General features: G+C 44.4%; 1 protein-coding gene across 2 annotated transcripts in view; it reads left to right on the top strand.

Annotated features, from left to right (window-relative positions):
• The first annotated feature begins 12,378 nt into the window (after positions 1-12,378).
• MRPL28 (mitochondrial ribosomal protein L28) overlaps positions 12,379-16,867 on the top strand; it is a 7,886-nt gene continuing 3,397 nt past the window's right edge. The window contains exons 1-4 of one of the 2 annotated variants that reach the window (XM_069983636.1): positions 12,379-12,484; positions 13,055-13,353; positions 13,727-13,879; positions 14,940-15,074. In XM_069983636.1, coding sequence (XP_069839737.1) covers positions 13,066-13,353; positions 13,727-13,879; positions 14,940-15,074 — 576 coding nt within the window. In that variant the 5' untranslated portion in view covers positions 12,379-12,484; positions 13,055-13,065. Of the gene's footprint in view, positions 12,485-12,505; positions 12,652-13,054; positions 13,354-13,726; positions 13,880-14,939; positions 15,075-16,867 lie in introns of those variants that run through there. The other variant, XM_069983637.1, reaches the window with a different exon arrangement.

Raw genomic sequence — 16,867 nt, 5'->3', positions numbered from 1 at the left:
TCGCCGATAACACTGATCAATGCTATGCCTATGGCATAGCATTCATCAGTGTATAAATAAGACTAATCTATGTACAAGTCCCCCAAAGGGACTTCAAAAGTGTAAAAAAAAAAAAGTTCAAAACACTAACACACTACCCCAAAACCCCTCCCCCAATAAAAGTCTAAATCACCCCCCTTTCCCATTATATAAATAAAACATATAAAAATGAATAAATAGATAAACATATAATATACCGTAGCGTGCGTAATTGTCAGATCTATTAAAATATAACAAGCGTCATTGCGACCGGTAAACGGCGTACACGAAAAGAGGGGAAAAAGTGCGCAGATTACCGATTTTATGTTACATTATATATTAAAAAAAATCAATAAAAAGTGATCAAAACGTCCGATCTTCACAAATATGGTATTAATAAAAACTAGAGATCATGGCGGAAAAAATGACACCCCATACAGCCCCGTAGGTGAAAAAATAAAACCGTTATAAGCATCACAATAGGCCCATTTTATTAATATTTAATTGCCAAAAAAAAGGATTTCATAAAAAAAAATATATATAACATTAGAGAATCTGTGTAACCTGCATGTGGTTGTGTTCGGGCTGACCTATAGAATAATAGTGTCATGTCGCTGTTACCATATAGTGCATTACGTAGACACAGGAACCCCCCAAACATTACCATATTGCATTCTTTCTTACGATTTCACCTATTTATATCTTCATAAATAATATATTTGGAATTCCATCATACATGTTATGGTAAAATGAATGACGCCATTACACAGTACAACTATTCCTGTAAAAAAACAAGCACTTACATGGCTTGTAGATAGAAAACTGAGAGTGCTAGAGCTCGTAGAAGGGGAGGAGGGAAAAACGAAAGCACTAAGATCAAAATTTGCGCGGTCCACTGGGTCATTTTGGGCCTGGTCCTCAAAGGGTTAAATATATAAATTTAGTAATATGGGTTGCTCAACCCAATATGACAACCTAGAATATCACAAACAAGAAAAAGTATGTCATATACAAATGGGTGGCACATCCATAATCAGAGACTCTATTCTCAAAGGTATAAACAATAATTCTTTATTAATATTTCAACCTACAAGTGCAAAACAGACATATTAAAATCATTTAAAAACACAAAAGACAAAACATAGGACCGTGTCTGATAACCACGGTGCCAGAACACACCAACAGATACCAATGTAGTACCCCCTCCTGTTGACCCGAACGATAAGTAACATCAAAGAAAAATGTGTGAGTCAATAAATATGCATGTTTGTGTATGGGCCTATACTCCAATGGACACAAAGCCAAGATGGCACACGGTAACTGAAAAGACCAAAGGAAAGTATAGGTAAATATCACGATAGGAGGGAGTCCATCTCGGGGTTCAGGAAAGGTCCTTGACCCCTTCGTGCTGCAGCTAGTTTGGGCCTTAATGACCAGGCTAATTTTTCAAAATCTGACCTGTCTCACTTTATGCTCTTATAGCTCAGTGATGCTTTAACGTATGCTAGCGATTCTGAGATTGTTTTTTCGTGACATATGGCACTTTATGTTAGTGGCAAAATTTGGTCACTATTTTGTGTGTTTTTTGTGAAAAACATCAAAATATCATGAAAAATTGAAAAAATTTGCATTTTATGAACTTTGAAATTCTCTGCTTCTAAAAAAAGAAAGTCGTAGCACATAAATTAGTTACAAAGTCACATTACCAATATGTCTTCTTTATTCTGGCATAATTTGGTAAACATATTTTACTTTTTTAGGGTGTTATGGGGCTTAGAAATGTATCAGCAAATTATCACATTTTCGTGAAACTGATTTTTTTAGGGACCAGTTCTTTTTTTAAATGGATTTAGAAGTCTGGTATCCTGAAAACCCCCATAAGTGACCCCATTTTGGAAACTACACACCTTAAAGAATTAATCTAGAGCATTTTAACCCTACAGGGGCTGGAGGAAAGTATTCACAATTAGGCAGTAAAAAAATTGAAAATTTTAATTTTCCAATAATATATACGTTTAGATTAAAGTTTCTCATTTTCAAAAGGAATATGAGACAAAAAGCACCCCAAAATATGTAATGCAGGTTCTCTTGAGTACAACGGTACCCCATATGTGGGCGTAAACCACTGTATGGGCACACAGCAGGGCTCAGAAGGAAGGGAGCGCCAATTAGCTTTTCCAATGCAAATTTTGCTGAAGAAGTTTCTGACGGCCAGGTGCGTTTGCAGTGCCCCTGTAGTGTCAGCAGAGAGAAAAACCCCCATAAGTCACCCCATTTTGGAAAGTACACCCCTCAAAGAATTCATCTTGGTGTGTGGTGACCATTTTGACCCCACAGGTATTACAGGAAAGTATTTAAAAGAAGACAGTAAAAATGAAAAACTCGAATTCTTCCAATAATATGTTCGTTTAGTTTGAAATTTCTCAATTTCACGAGGAACAAGAGGAAAAAAGTACCCCAAAATTTGTAACGCAGGTTCTCCTGAGTACAATGGTACCCCATATGTGGGCATAAACCACTGCATGGGCACACAGGAGGGCTCAGAAGGGAAGGAGCGCCAATTAGCTTTTTCAATGCAGATTTTGCTGCAGAAGTTTCCGAGCGCCAGGTGCGTTTGCAGTGCCCCTGTAGTGCCAGCGGAGTAAAATCTCGCCATAAGTCACTCCATTTTGGAAGTGCACCCCTCAAAGTATTCATCTTGGTGTGTGGTGACCATTTTGACCCCACAGGTATTAGAGGAAAGTATTCAAAAGTAGACAGTAAAAATGAAAAACTAAAATTTTTCCAATATTATGTTCTTTTAGTTTGAAATTTCTCAATTTTATGAGGAACAAGAGGAAAAAAGTACACCAAAATTTGTAACGCAGGTTCTCCTAAGTGAAAAGGTACCTCATATGTGGGCATAAACCACTGCATGGGCACACAGGAGGGCTCAGAAGGAAAGGAGCGCCAATTAGCTTTTTCAATGCAGATTTTGCTGAAGAAGTTTCTGAGCGCCAGGTGCGTTTGCAGAGCCCCTGTAGTGTCCGCAGAGTAAAATCTCCCAATAAGTCACCCCATTTTAGAAAGTGCACCCCTCAAAGAATTTATTTTGGGTTGTGGTGAGCATTTTGACCCCACAGGTGTTTGAGGAAAGTATTCAAAAGTAGACAGTAAAAATGAAAAACTCGATTTTTTCCAATAATATGTTCCTTTAGTTTGAAATTTCTCAATTTCTCGAGGAACAGGAGAGAAATGTCACCCCAATATATGTAAAGCAGGTTCTCCTGAGTAGAACGGTACCCCATATGTGGGCATAAACCACTGCATGGGCACACAGCCGGGCTCAGAAGGGAAGGAGCGCCAATTAGCATTTTCAGTGCAGATTTTTCTGAAGAAGTTTCTGAGCGCCAGGTGCGTTTGCAGAGCCCCTGTAGTGTCAGCAGAATAGATTCCCCCCAAAAGTCACCCCATTTTGGAAAGTGCACCCCTCAAAGAATTCATCTTGGGGTGTGGTGACCATTTTTACCCCACAGGTATTAGAGGAAAGTATTCAAAATTGGCCAGTAAAAATGAAAAACTCTAATTTTTCCAATAATATGTTGGTTTAGTTTGAAATTTCTCAATTTGACGAGGAACAGGAGAGAAAACGTACCCCAAAATCTGTAACGCAGGTTCTCCTGAGTACAACGGTACCCCATATGTGGGCATAAACCACTGTATGGGCACACAGCAGGGCTCAGAAGGGAAGGAGCGCCAATTTACAGGAGCAAAATTGCAGCTAGTAATGGTTATTAGAATAGCGCAGTTACTAAAATAGAATTAAAAAAAATGAGATTACAGGTAATGTGGGGTGGTTACGGGCAACCAGGGGTGGTTATGAGCAACCTGAGGTGGTTACAGGTAATCTGGGGTGGTTACGGACAACATGGGGTGGTCACGGGCAACCTGCTGTGGTTACGGCAACCTGGGGTGGTTACAGGCAACGTGGGGTGGTTACGGGCAACGAGGGGTGGTTATGGGCAACGTGTGGTGGTCACGGGCAACCTGCTGTGGTTACGGCAACGTGGGGTGGTTACAGGCAACGTGGGCTGGTTACAGGCAACGTGGGCTGGTTACAGGCAACGTGGGCTGGTTACGGGCAATCTGCTGTGCTTACAGACAATCTGGGATGGTTACAGGAAACGTGGGGTGGTTACGGGCAACCTGCAGTGCTTACAGACAATCTGGGGTGGATACGGGCAACGTGGGGTGGTTACGGGCAACCTGCAGTGCTTACAGACAATCCGGGGTGGTTACGGGCAACGTGGGGTGGTTACGGGCAACCTGCAGTGCTTACAGACAATCCGGGGTGGTTACGGGCAATGTGGGGTGGTTACGGGCAACCTGCAGTGCTTACTGACAATCTGGGGTGGTTACGGGCAACGTGGGGTGGTTACGGGCAATGTGGGTGGTTACGGATAAACTGAAGTTCTTATAGGCAATCAGGGGTGGATACCTGTTATCTGGCATGGGCACCGCAATCTGGAGGGGGTCATTGGCAATTTGGGGTGGTCAGAGGCGCTGTGGCGTGGTCAGAGGCGACGTGTGGTGGTCAGAGGCAACGTGCGGTGGTCAGAGGCGACGTGCGGTGGTCAGAGGCAACGTGCGGTTGTCAGAGGCATCGTGGCGTGGTCAGAGGCATCGTGGCGTGGTCAGAGGCAACACGCGGTGGTTACGTGCAATCTGGGGGGGGTTACATGTAATCTGGCATGATTACGGGGAACCTGGGGGGTTATGTGCAACCTGGAAGGGTTACAGACAATCTGGGATTGTTACTGATAAACTGAAGTGCTTATAGGTAATCTGGGGTGGGTACATGTAATTTGGGGTGGTTACGGGCAATCGGGAGGGGGTCACTGGCAATTTGTGGTGGTTACGGGCAACGTGCGGTGGTTACGGGCAACCTGCGGTGGTTACGGGCAACGTGCGGTGGTTACGGGCAACGTGCGGTGGTTACGGGCAACGTGCGGTGGTTACGGGCAATGTGCGGTGGTTATGGGCAACGTGCGGTGGTTACGGGTAATCTGGGGAGGGGTTAGGGGTAATTTGGGAGTAAACTGCAATTATTACTATAATAAAAAGTGTGTGTTTTATTTTTTTGTATGTTTGTCACTTTTTGTACTTTACATATTCATTTTCACTGTATTACTATGATTACTGTGATATTTTCTATCTCAGTAATCATAGTTCAGTGACAGAGACCAAATTGGTCTCTGTCACTTTAAATTTTCAGAGTTGGCTGGTTGTGAAGCGCATGCGCACTTCATAACCAGCCAGGACGTCGAGGAGGAAGGAGCTCCGTGGATCCGGTGAGTATATGGGGAAGGGGGGGTGACTGGGGGACGGGGGTGACAGGGGGGGTGGGGGGCGACTTGGGGGGTGGGGGGACATCACTTTTTATCCCCTGTCACCAATCATTCATGGTGACAGGGGATAAAAAGTGCCTGGATGCACATGGTACAAGCGATCAGCGGTATATAGTATATACCGCTGATCGCTTGTACCGGGACCAAACAGGGGGGTCCCCGATGACTGCCCCATGCTCTCCGCTACCTCCGGTGGCGGAGAGCATGGGGCTTTCATTCATTTTAACTTTTACATCGCTGTGAACCGACATTAGTCGGTTCACAGCGATGGCGTCGGCCATCTTGGAAATGATGGCCGCCGGGGGAGGGGGGTTAGTTATTGGGGCACTAGGGGGTCTGATCTGAGGTCTGGGGGACACTTATTTCATCTCCCCCCGCCGTAGATTCACGGCGGGGGGAGATGAAAGGCGGCGGCGGCACCGGTAATCTCCTTTACCGACGGTCGCCGCTATAACGTTAATAGCGGCGATCGTCGGTAAGGGGGGGGGCCGGGACGGACCCCACACACTGCCCCAACCCCTCAGCTACCTCCGGTAGCCGGGGGGATGGGGTGGGGGCCGTCCCGGCCCCGCAGCCTTATTCTCTGCCATCGCCGTAAAAAGCTGATGGCAGCAGAATAAGGACCATTAGTGACCGCCGTAGAAAGCCGTATCGGCGGTCACTAAGGGGTTAAAGGGGTATTCCCCCCCAAAATATTTTTGCATTAATACGTTGCCCACCCATAGCTTTCCATCTTTCTAATATCAATTTATTATGGATTCTGCACAGTTTTGCTGTTATCTAGTTGCGTTCACCCCCACCAAACGCATAGAATCATCAAATCTCAGTCCAACCCGTCACCACTCCCTGCTCCTGGCCCCCCACCCTACATGTTGGCATCACGTGTCCATTGACGTGTCCCTGCCCATTGGAGGGAGGACACTGACAGTTGCCCCCCTGCTCCCCGGAAAACTATGCCCATGTGCTGCCCCGGACTCACCTGCGGCACCGACCCCCCCGCCCTAGACTCACTCGCTGCACCGACACCCCCCCCCCCCCGCCTCGGACTCACCTGTGGCACCTTCGCTAAACTCAACCCCGCCACTAACGTGTCCCCCACCACCACCAGAACTCACCCACGGCACTCCGACTTCCTGGGCGATGTGTACCTTAGCAGAGTGGCAGAGCTTCTGAACCCCCCGGAGCCCACCGGCCACAACACCGCCCCCCCTTCCCCCCGGAACTCACCGGCCGCAAGACCCCCCCCCTGCCTTCCTCCCCAGAACTCACTGGCCGCAATCTGCAAACACCCGAGCCGGCGCAACTCTATCCCCCTCGGGACTCACTGGCCGCAATCTGGCCGCATGTAAACATATATTTATTAACAATGGTTTGAATTTTTTACAGGCCATTAGATACAATAAAAGTTATACATGTTACATATTGTAATCATAACGACTTAAGGAACAGATATAAAAAGACATTTTTTACCCCAGGGTGAATGGCGTAGAAACAAATACCCTCCAAATAAAAAAAGTGTTTTTGTTTTTTTTTCAATTTCACTACACATTTAATTTTTTCCTGCTTTTGCAGTGTACTTTATGAACAAATTCAGTCTGTCATTGCAAAGTACAATTAGTGGCGCAAAAAATAAGGGCTCATGTGGATTTCTAGGTGAAAAAATGCAACTGCTATGGCCTTTTAAGCACAATAAGGAAAAAACCAAAACGCAAAAATTGAAATTGGCCCGGTCTTCTAAGGGTTAAAGGGACGGTACCGAAGCCGCTCTTAAAGGGACGGTACCCAAGCTGCTCTTGAAGGGACGGTACCCAAGTCGCTCTTAAAGGGACGGAACCCAAGTCGCTCTTCAAGGAACGGTACTCAAGTCGCTCTTAAAGGGACGGTACCCAAGTCGGTCTGAAAGGGAGGGTACCCAAGTCGCTCGTAAAGGGACGGTAACCAAGTCGCTCTTAAACGGTCAGTACTTAAGCTGGTTTTCAAAGGATGGTACCTAAGTCTCTTTTAAAGGGACAGTACTTAAGCTGGTCTTAAAGGGACAGTATATAGGTCCCTCAAAGTGTTGGCATCGAAGTTGCTGTTTAAGGGAATGTACCAAAGTTGCTCTTAAAGGGACTGTACCAAAGTTTCTCTTAAAGGGAAGTCACTGTTAAAGGGGTGCTTTTTTCAAGCACTATGTATTTCCCTGGAAATGTAAATCTAGTTCTGGTTGCCATTGGAGTCGGGGGGGAGTTTTCTCCCTGTGATGGGGCAACTGGCATCTGCCTCATAAGGAATTTTTTCCTTCCTCTGGATCAACACTGTAGGGTTTCCCTATCTTGAACCTGATGGACTCTTGTCTTCTTTCAACCTTATTAACTATGTTAGGCCATGTTCACACAGTTCACATAGTGTGCACTGACAGGGTTTCCTACGGCCGCTATTTACTAAATAGCGGCTGCAGAGAACTGACATGTCAGTTATTTGCGGTGCCGCAAGAGATCCTGGCCGGAGCGTATACTATGTGTATACACAACGGCCGGGATCCCATACAAAACTATGCAACATAGCTTTCTGTAAAAAGTACATCCGTTGTTGCCGATTGCAAAAACAAACATACCTTTACGTTGTGTGAACATAGCCTTACTATGTAAGATATTGCATCTGTGTGCCCTGCACAAAATCACAAGATAGGATATGATGCAAATTGACAATGAAATTCCTTTGAATTACTCATATCAAGGGTCAAATCATATTATCTTTCCTCAAAATTCCAAGCTGACAGCGTAGTAAGAATAATCTTCCCAGAACTTATTGGACCAAAGAAATAGATTTTCATTATTAAAGCAATGTTGATTTAAATGAATTCTCAAGTTTTGGACAATAATCAGTTTTAAAAAGTTTCCACTAACAGCCTACTGATGGGTTGCTTCCATGCAGTGTGTGAGTAACATAGAAAGCATTTTGCACGTTTGTTAGTGGCACATGTGGTACGGTATGTAGTGAGAATGTTATTGACACAATGGGCATGTGATGAATACGTTAGTGACACATGGGATATGCGGCAAGTATGTTAGTGACACGTGGTGTGTGATTAGTAAACGAGTGGTACATGTAGTAGGCATGTAATTGGCACATGTGGTATGTGATGAGTATGTTAGTGGTACATTCAGTATGTGGCAAGTATGCTAGTGGCACATGTGGTACATGCAGTATGTGGCAAGTATGTTACTGGCACGTGCAGTATGTGGCAAGTATGCTAGTGGCACATGTGGTATGTGATGAGTATGTTACTGGTACATGCAGTATGCGGCAAGTATGCTAGTGGCACATGTGGTATGTGATGAGTATGTTACTGGTACATGCAGTATGTGGCGAGTATGTTATTTTGGCTCATGTGGTATGTAATAACTAAATGAGTGACACATGCGGTATGTGGCGGTCATGTTAGTGGCACGTGTGGTATATGATGAGTATATAAGTGGTACATTCTGTATGTGATTGAGTGCCACATACAGTATATATCTATTGTGTAAATGGAGTATGTCTACTGTTTGATGGTATGTTTGCAGTATTAGTTGTGGTAGTGATTAGCATGTGCAAAAAACAGTAAATATCTTTAACATAAACCAGACAGAAAGTGGGCCTCTGTATGCGGTATAAACGGGCCAGAGCTGTATTCTAGTCCCAATCCAGTCCTGGCTGACATCATACTTAGGTTTTCTTTAACCCTTTCACCTCAGCCATTTGGCTATATACGTTCCTGACAGTAAAGGGGTTTTAATGTGTGCAGGGCTGTTTCAATGTGACACACTACTGTCCCCAGACCCGGGCATAATGACAGTCGGTCCCGCAGCTGACTGTCATTAACCCTTTGAGGACCAGGCCCAAAATGACCCAGTGGACCGCGCAAATTTTGATCTTAGTGTTTCCGTTTTTCCCTCCTCCCCTTCTAAGAGCTCTAGCACTTTCTGTTTTCTATCTACAGGCCATGTAATGGCTTATTTGTTACAGGAATAGTTGTACTGTGTAATGGCGTCATTCATTTTACCATAACATGTATGATGGAATTCCAAATATATTATTTATGAAGATATAAATTGGTGAAATCGCAAAAAAGAATGCAATATGGTAACGTTTGGGGGGTTCCTGTGTCTACGTAATGCACTATATGGTAACAGCGACATGACACTATTATTCTATAGGTCAGTCCGAACACAACCATATGCAGGTTACACAGATTCTCTAATGTTATATATTTTTTTTAAATGAAATCCTTTTTTTTGGCAATTAATTATAAATAAAATGGGCCTATTGTGACGCTTATAACGGTTTTATTTTTTCACCTACGGGGCTGTATGGGGTGTCATTTTTTCCGCCATGATCTCTAGTTTTTATTAATACCATATTTGTGAAGATCGGACGTTTTGATCACTTTTTATAAATTTTTTTTAATATATAATGTAACATAAAATAGGTAATCCGCGCACTTTTTTCCCTCTTTTCGTGTACGCCGTTTACCGTTCGCAATGACGCTTGTTATATTTTCATAGATCGGACAATTACGCACGCTACGGTATATTATATGTTTATTTGTTTATTTATTTTTATATGTTTTATTTATATAATGGGAAAGGGGGGTGATTTCAACTTTTATTGGGGGAGGGGTTTTGGGGTAGTGTGTTAGTGTTTATAACTTTTTTTCTTTTACACATTTGAAGTCCCTTTGGGGGACTTGTACATACATTACTTTGATTTCTACACTGATGAATGCTATGCCATAGGCATAGCATTGATCAGTGTTATCGGCGATCTGCTCATTAAGCCTGCCTGTGCAGGCTTAGAGTAGCAGATCGCCGATCGGACCGCACGGAGGCAGGTGAGAGACCTCCGGCGGCCCGTTTTACCGATCGAGACCCCCGCAGTCACACTGCGGGGGTCCCGATCGGTAAGTGACAGGGGACTCCCCCTGTCACTTACACTTAAACGCCGCGGTCGCGGTGTTTAAGGAGTTAATGACACGCGGCAGCGCGATCGCTGCAGCGTGTCATTGCCGGTGAGGTCCCGGCTGCTGATTGCAGCCGGCCCCCACCTGCTATGAAGTGTGCTCCGCTCCGGAGCACGCTTCATAGCGGGAGAAACACCCAGGGCGTAAGGTTACGTCATGGGTCGTCTGGGGACAGACTTCCATGGCGTAACTATACGCCCTGGGTCGTCTAGGGGTTAACCCCTTAAACGCCATGATGCACAGCGATTGCGGCGTTTAAGGTAGTCAGTGACAGGAAAAGGACTTGTCGCTGACTGATCGAGACCCGATCACTTGTACCGACAGGCGGGGGTAAGCCACTTACCTCCGTCCTGTTGGATCGGCATTCTGTAGATAGAGTCTGCTCTCAGGCATTCATCAGTATATGCAATCAGAGCATTGCATATGGAAGTCCTCTAAAGGACTATATACATGCAAAACAAAGAGGGGGATTTATCAAACATGGTGTAAAGTGAAACTGGCTAAGTTGCCCCTAGCAACCAATCAGATTCCACCTTTCATTTTCCAAAGACTCTGTGAGGAATGAAAGGTGGAATCTGATTGGTTGCTAGGGGAAACTAAGACAATTCTACCTTACCCCAGTTTGATAAATCTCCCCCAAAATGTGTAAAAAAAAATTAGAAATCAGTGACATCACCCGCTGGCCTTTCCACCCTGTTCCACTCCCTGGGTGCCAGGAAAAGCTGGATCCAATCCTGGGAAACTCCTCCCAGTTTCCCAGGACTGGATCCAGCTGGAGGAATGGCAGGGAGCGGAGCAGGGTAGAAAGGCCAGCAGCTGATGTCACTTGCCAATCAAATGAAGCTATTTGCTTCGTTTAGACAGGAGATTCGCTCATCTCGTCTCCAGTTCAGGTGTGGTTTACAGCTAGGCACTAGAGATGAGCGAACCTGGAGCATGCTCGAGTCAATCCGAACCCGAACTTTCGGCATTTGATTAGCGGGGGCTGCTGAAGTTGGATAAAGCCCTAAGGCTATGTGGAAATCATGGATATAGTCGTTGGCTGTATCCATGTTTTCCAGACAACCTTAGAGCTTTATCCAAGTTCAGCAGCCCCAGCTAATCAAATGCCGAACGTTCGGGTTCGCTCATCTCTACTAGGCACTATTCACTTCAATGAAACTGAATGGCATAACCCCACCGAAACTGGAGAAAAGAGTGGCGTTGTCTGGAAGAAAGTGGCCATGTTTTTCTAAGGGCCCTATTACACTTGTCAACAAATGTTCACGGGAGAAAAGACTGGGAGGAAAAGCAGAAAGGAACTTAAAGGGGTTATCCAGCATTAGGGCCCTATTACATCAACAGATTATCTTGACAGATTTTTTTAAGCCAAAGTCAGGAATGGATTTGAAAAAAGGGAGAAATCTCAGTCTTTCCCTTATTACCTGTTCTCTGTTTATAGTCCATTCCTGGCTTTGGCTCAAAAAATAATCTGTTGGTGTAATAGGGCCCTAATGCTGGATAACTCCTTTCCGCTTTCCTCCCATGAACATTTGTTGACAAGCCCCTTTTATCTGAAGGTAATACTACTTGTTTTCCATGTCAATGATGTCTATAGGATGTAATACTCCTGCTAGTCTGACACATGACCATGAAGAGAAGTGGTGCATAACCCATTGGGGACTATGTAAAAGCCGCCAGTGCCAGCTGTGCCTCTCAGTATATCCAGGGCAGTCGGAGAGGCCACCTCAGAAGTCTAGGACAGCCCAGCACTGGCAGAGGCCTACAATTACACCTGTTTTTGAACCTAAATTGTCGTCAATTTGACGCGAGCGAGGCCCCGCCCCTTCGTACAAATAGCGATTCATAAAAATCCCAGAAGCAGAGCCCGACTCATGGTGAGAGCTGCGCAGAGCAACAAAAACACGAGATCGCCAGTGTTTGTAGTACCAGTCTACGCCAGGAGAGGGCAGCAGAGCTCCAAGCATTGTAAGCCACTTGATTTCAATGACAGGCTACGTCATAACACTACGACCTAAGCGGAAGGCGGCGGCTGTTGTGAGCACGTGGTTCCTTCCGGGTGTCCTTGTCTTGTCATTAACAGAGCGACAGACAGGTAGGTGTCATGTGTAAGTGACAGCTGCAACGGGGCAGACGTTCCCGGTGTCCTGACCGCTGTGTGTGCGGTATATGTCAGTGTATCATACGGTTATAAAGCGGCAGCATTGTTGGCTGAGCTTTGTGTAGGAGAAGACCGGTCTGTGTGTCATGTGATGTATAATGGTAATTGTCAGGAGGGACAGGTGACAGGACGCTGCTGGAGCCTACATCTCCATGTAATGTATACCCCTCCTGAAGGCCTGACCTTTGGCCTCAGCTCTGGGAAGGTCTGAGGCCTGGCCAGAGATGCCCCATACACTACAATGGAGCTTCTGAAAGTAGCCAAGCCCTGTACTCTCCTATAGTTAGAGAATACAGTGGGAGTGGGCATACTATATGCAGGGGTGCTGGGAGTGTGTACCCACCCTGGCCATTTCTGATGGTAGAGTCCCAGACAAAATATGTAATGTCCTGTAAGATGGTCTCATTGTTGGAGGATTGTTTCTGTGCCACAAGGCTCCTATAATCCCATACTGAGCAATTTGATTCTAATTCAATGAATGTCACTGTTGTTCCTATGTTTTAGTGTAACCTGTGATGCCTCTTCACAAGTACCCACCTGCTATCTGGAAATCCCTGAAGCTGAAGGAAGGTATCTATGCTCGATTGCCGGCACATTACTTGAAGTCCTTAAATGATACAGAGAAGCCCACCCCAGTACATTGGAAGCCACATGGGTTGAAGTACAGGCTAAACCCTAAAACAGGGCAGCGAGAACGTGTTGAGGATGTCCCTGTACAGCCCTACTTTCCTCCTGAGGCCGATGAAGGACTTTGGGGTGGAGAAGGCTGGATTTCTGGCTTTCGATATGCAAATAATGATAAGGTAAAGACATTATACATCTATTATATATATATATGTTCAGCACAAGTCATCGTCCATGAAACTTTGTGTATATTGTTTGCTGTCATCTAATAAAGATATAGATGTTGGTCCTGCTAGTTGGTGATCATTTGGTGTATCCATTGATACCTTGATATTGTGGCCACAGTTACTAAATAAGAGCAGCTTCCACCCTTGTGGTCTCCGTCTGACACTGCTGCCAATTTGCTGTTAGATTATTTAGGCAGGTATCTCATCCACCTAGGAGGATATTCAGTAAGAAACAGCAAAGAAGGTTATAAATTATATAATGAGTAGACAGCTATAATAACACAATTGTAATTTTCCCCCTTTCCATTGGTTCTATATGTTATAGCTTTCTGCAAGAGTAAAGAAACTGTGGAGGCCTCAGCTATTCACTCGCCAGCTGTACAGTGAGATTCTGGACAAAACATTTGATATTACTGTTACCACAAGGGCCCTGGATCTTATTGATGCTGCCTATGGTTTTGATTTTTATATACTAAAGGTAAGTCTTAAAGGGGTGTCCCCTCCACCTATCCTGAGAACTAGGGCTCCCTGGGCCCCTCCAGTCTGCTTTTGGTAGCTGAAGGTGGTCTAAAAGCTTGTTCTGAAATATTCCTTGTAAGATTTTGCTAAATATAAAAGGGGTTCACCCTAGTAAGCTGATGAAACATCAAACCCGTTCTCTTTTTAACATGATGCTGACTGCCATTGCTTGCTGCTGTTCCATATAGCAAATAAACATAAACCACTTGAATAGTGGCCAAGTGAAAACTACCTGGTTATTTGGGGCCTATGGATAGTTACCATATACGCCATTGTATATGACAGATGTGCACTGCTGTAGCGGTTTACTAATATGGCAAAAGTTTGCTCCCAGAATTGGTCCACATGGCGTCTACCGCATTATGAGTTTCACACACTTTCTTGACACTTTTCTGCCAGCTCCAACAAAAGAGGAATGGCTTTAATAAATGGTATGTATGTGTTAGAAATGCACCAGCAGAATAGTAGGGCTACTATAATAGATAGATCTACTAGATGGATCCCATGAGAAAAAGCACCCCTCACTCTGAAGAACATTACACTAACAGGTATGCATGATGGTATACTTTATAAAAGACTGGGTGTAATGTGCTCCCTTGTATGGCTAGAATTGGGATTTCTCTGCTGATACTTCCAATCAGCTGTAATCTATAGGGCAAGCCACAGTCAATCCTCATATGCAGAGGTTAGTAGTATCCAGATAAACATCTGTCCTAAAATACACAGACTGGGTTCCACTCTTTGGGAGTGCCCCCCATAGCATCCATATGCCACAATAGGCTTTGAAATAGGCCAGGGTTATTACCTATTGACATATATAGCATGTTTTGGATGTCATGCTCATGAATTGCAAATCATCATAAGTCGTAGTGAATTTACTGAGTGGATCTTCAAGATCTGACAGGCAATTGGGAAAAAATGGGAGGGTTCTGTTTCTCCCTGGTACTGATTCATGACAGCTGCATGTAAACATCTTCTCCAGTCCTTATTCTACCGCTACTCATATCTATGTATTCTAGACCCCACAGAGAGATCTGCACTCAAAGCTGGGAATGGAATTGAAAAGGGCAATGCTAATGCGTCTGGCAAAGAAAGATCCAAATCTTCACCCGGATGATCCAGTTAAGAGAGGACAGATCTACAACAAGTACAAGGTACATGCACCAGTGAGACTGACCATACATGGCACCAGTGTCTGCCATTCAAGGATTGCTTTATACCTGATTTTGGATCAGCTCAGTCTGATGCAAAATCTTTACAGTTTACACTTTAGTTGTTTTTTCCATGGTTACCTCCCAAGTAGTGTAACTTCTCTATTTTTCTCTTGACATAGCCATATAAGGGCTTATTTTTGTGGGATTAGTTGTGCTTTTTGTTGGTACCATTTTGCAATACATTTTTTCGGAGGGAGAATTACAAAATACAGCAATCCTAGAATTTTTGTTCAGGCATGTTGTTCAGGCTATGGTGATACCTAATATGTGTTTTTGTTTTATATAGTAAAAGATAAGGTAAAGAGAAAATCCATAGTTTTTCTTTTTTTGTGGGAGAGTTAGGGTGATTTTTTTTTTTTAATAGGAATCATTAGATCACTACTATAATACACAGCACAAGTCACACTAACACTGGCAGGCAATGTACCAGCCCTTGCGGCAGTAAATTAAAGGGGGTATTCGCCCCCCCCCCCCCCCCCCAAAAAAAAAAAAAAAAAGCTAAAAAATGAAATGCTCCCATACCTAGCTGGACTTACTCACCAAGTCCCCTTGAGTATTTTGAGCCATCCCCCATTTTTCTAGCTGCAGCCGTTCTCGAGTTTAGTGTTTTTTTAAACGGATATATTTAAGATGGTGCGGTCTAGGAAACTACCTATTTCCCATCATGCAGTGCATGTCCCTGATTGGTCGTTTCGCATCCGCGCCCCCTTAGCTTTATTTCTTGCCCATTGTTTGCCATTACTAAGTTGCACAGTAAACACAAAACAGTTTACTGTGCAACTGAATGAGAGCAGCCCTTTTATAATTACTAAACAGTCTCCCTGCTGCTGTTTTGACCTGATTTGTGCGAATTATGGCAGATTTACAGCAGGGAGACACAGTACAGAGAGTATGTCTGTTTTGGGTGTATCATATTCTACAATATCTCTCCACCTTGGATGGTGGTAGTGGGACTACAGGTGTCAGCTGCTGGGGACCTCGTTACTAGCTGCCAGCACTGGGATGTGGGCTGCAGTGTGCACAGCTACATCAGATGCTGCTGGAAGAGCAAGGGTTAATGGGAGAGAGGGAAGGGTGGAGGAGAACGCTGAGAGGCGAGCTGCTGACCTGGGTTCTACCCTTTACTATACACAGTAGAAGATACAGATAACAGACCCCCGAGTTCAGATAAGAGCTGCCAGGAGTCACAAAAGCAGAACTGACAGATGCAGAGGGATGGAGAAGGTGTTGACTGGGGCCAGGAGAAAAGCTGAGCTCACAGGGGCTGTGAAGGGACATGTACTGGAGGGAAGAATGTGCTGTCAGAGTGTAACGTTCCTCCCTTTCTGAGACTGAGGACATGTAATTCCTGACACTTGGTTTAGTTGATTTTATGTGTCCAGCAGCAGTGAATCCAGATAGATAGCAGCAAAACAGTGCAAAAGCCATAATAAGTTGATTTTAGAAAGATATAAAGCTATGGGTGGACTATAACTTAAAGGACAACTCCAGCCCAAACATATTTTTTAATATGTTATTACTTATGGAAAGTTAGACAAATTCCTAATGTAAATTAATTATGGGAAATGCACTAATACTGCAATTTCCCTTAATTAAGTAGATCATGGAGTCTTCAAATTCTCTTAAACCGTGACATCACGAATTAGTTGTCATTCCTATGAAGTGTCCATCAGGGAATAAGTCGGCAGGAGGGTGGGGCGGAGGCGAACTCCCCAGTCAGTCCCCGGCAGGGC

The sequence above is a fragment of the Dendropsophus ebraccatus genome, chromosome 9, assembly GCF_027789765.1.
Source record: "Dendropsophus ebraccatus isolate aDenEbr1 chromosome 9, aDenEbr1.pat, whole genome shotgun sequence".
In the NCBI taxonomy this organism is placed as follows: domain Eukaryota; kingdom Metazoa; phylum Chordata; class Amphibia; order Anura; family Hylidae; genus Dendropsophus; species Dendropsophus ebraccatus.
The sequence above is the reverse complement of the archived record's forward strand: the minus strand, read 5'-3'. Positions and strand labels throughout refer to the sequence as shown.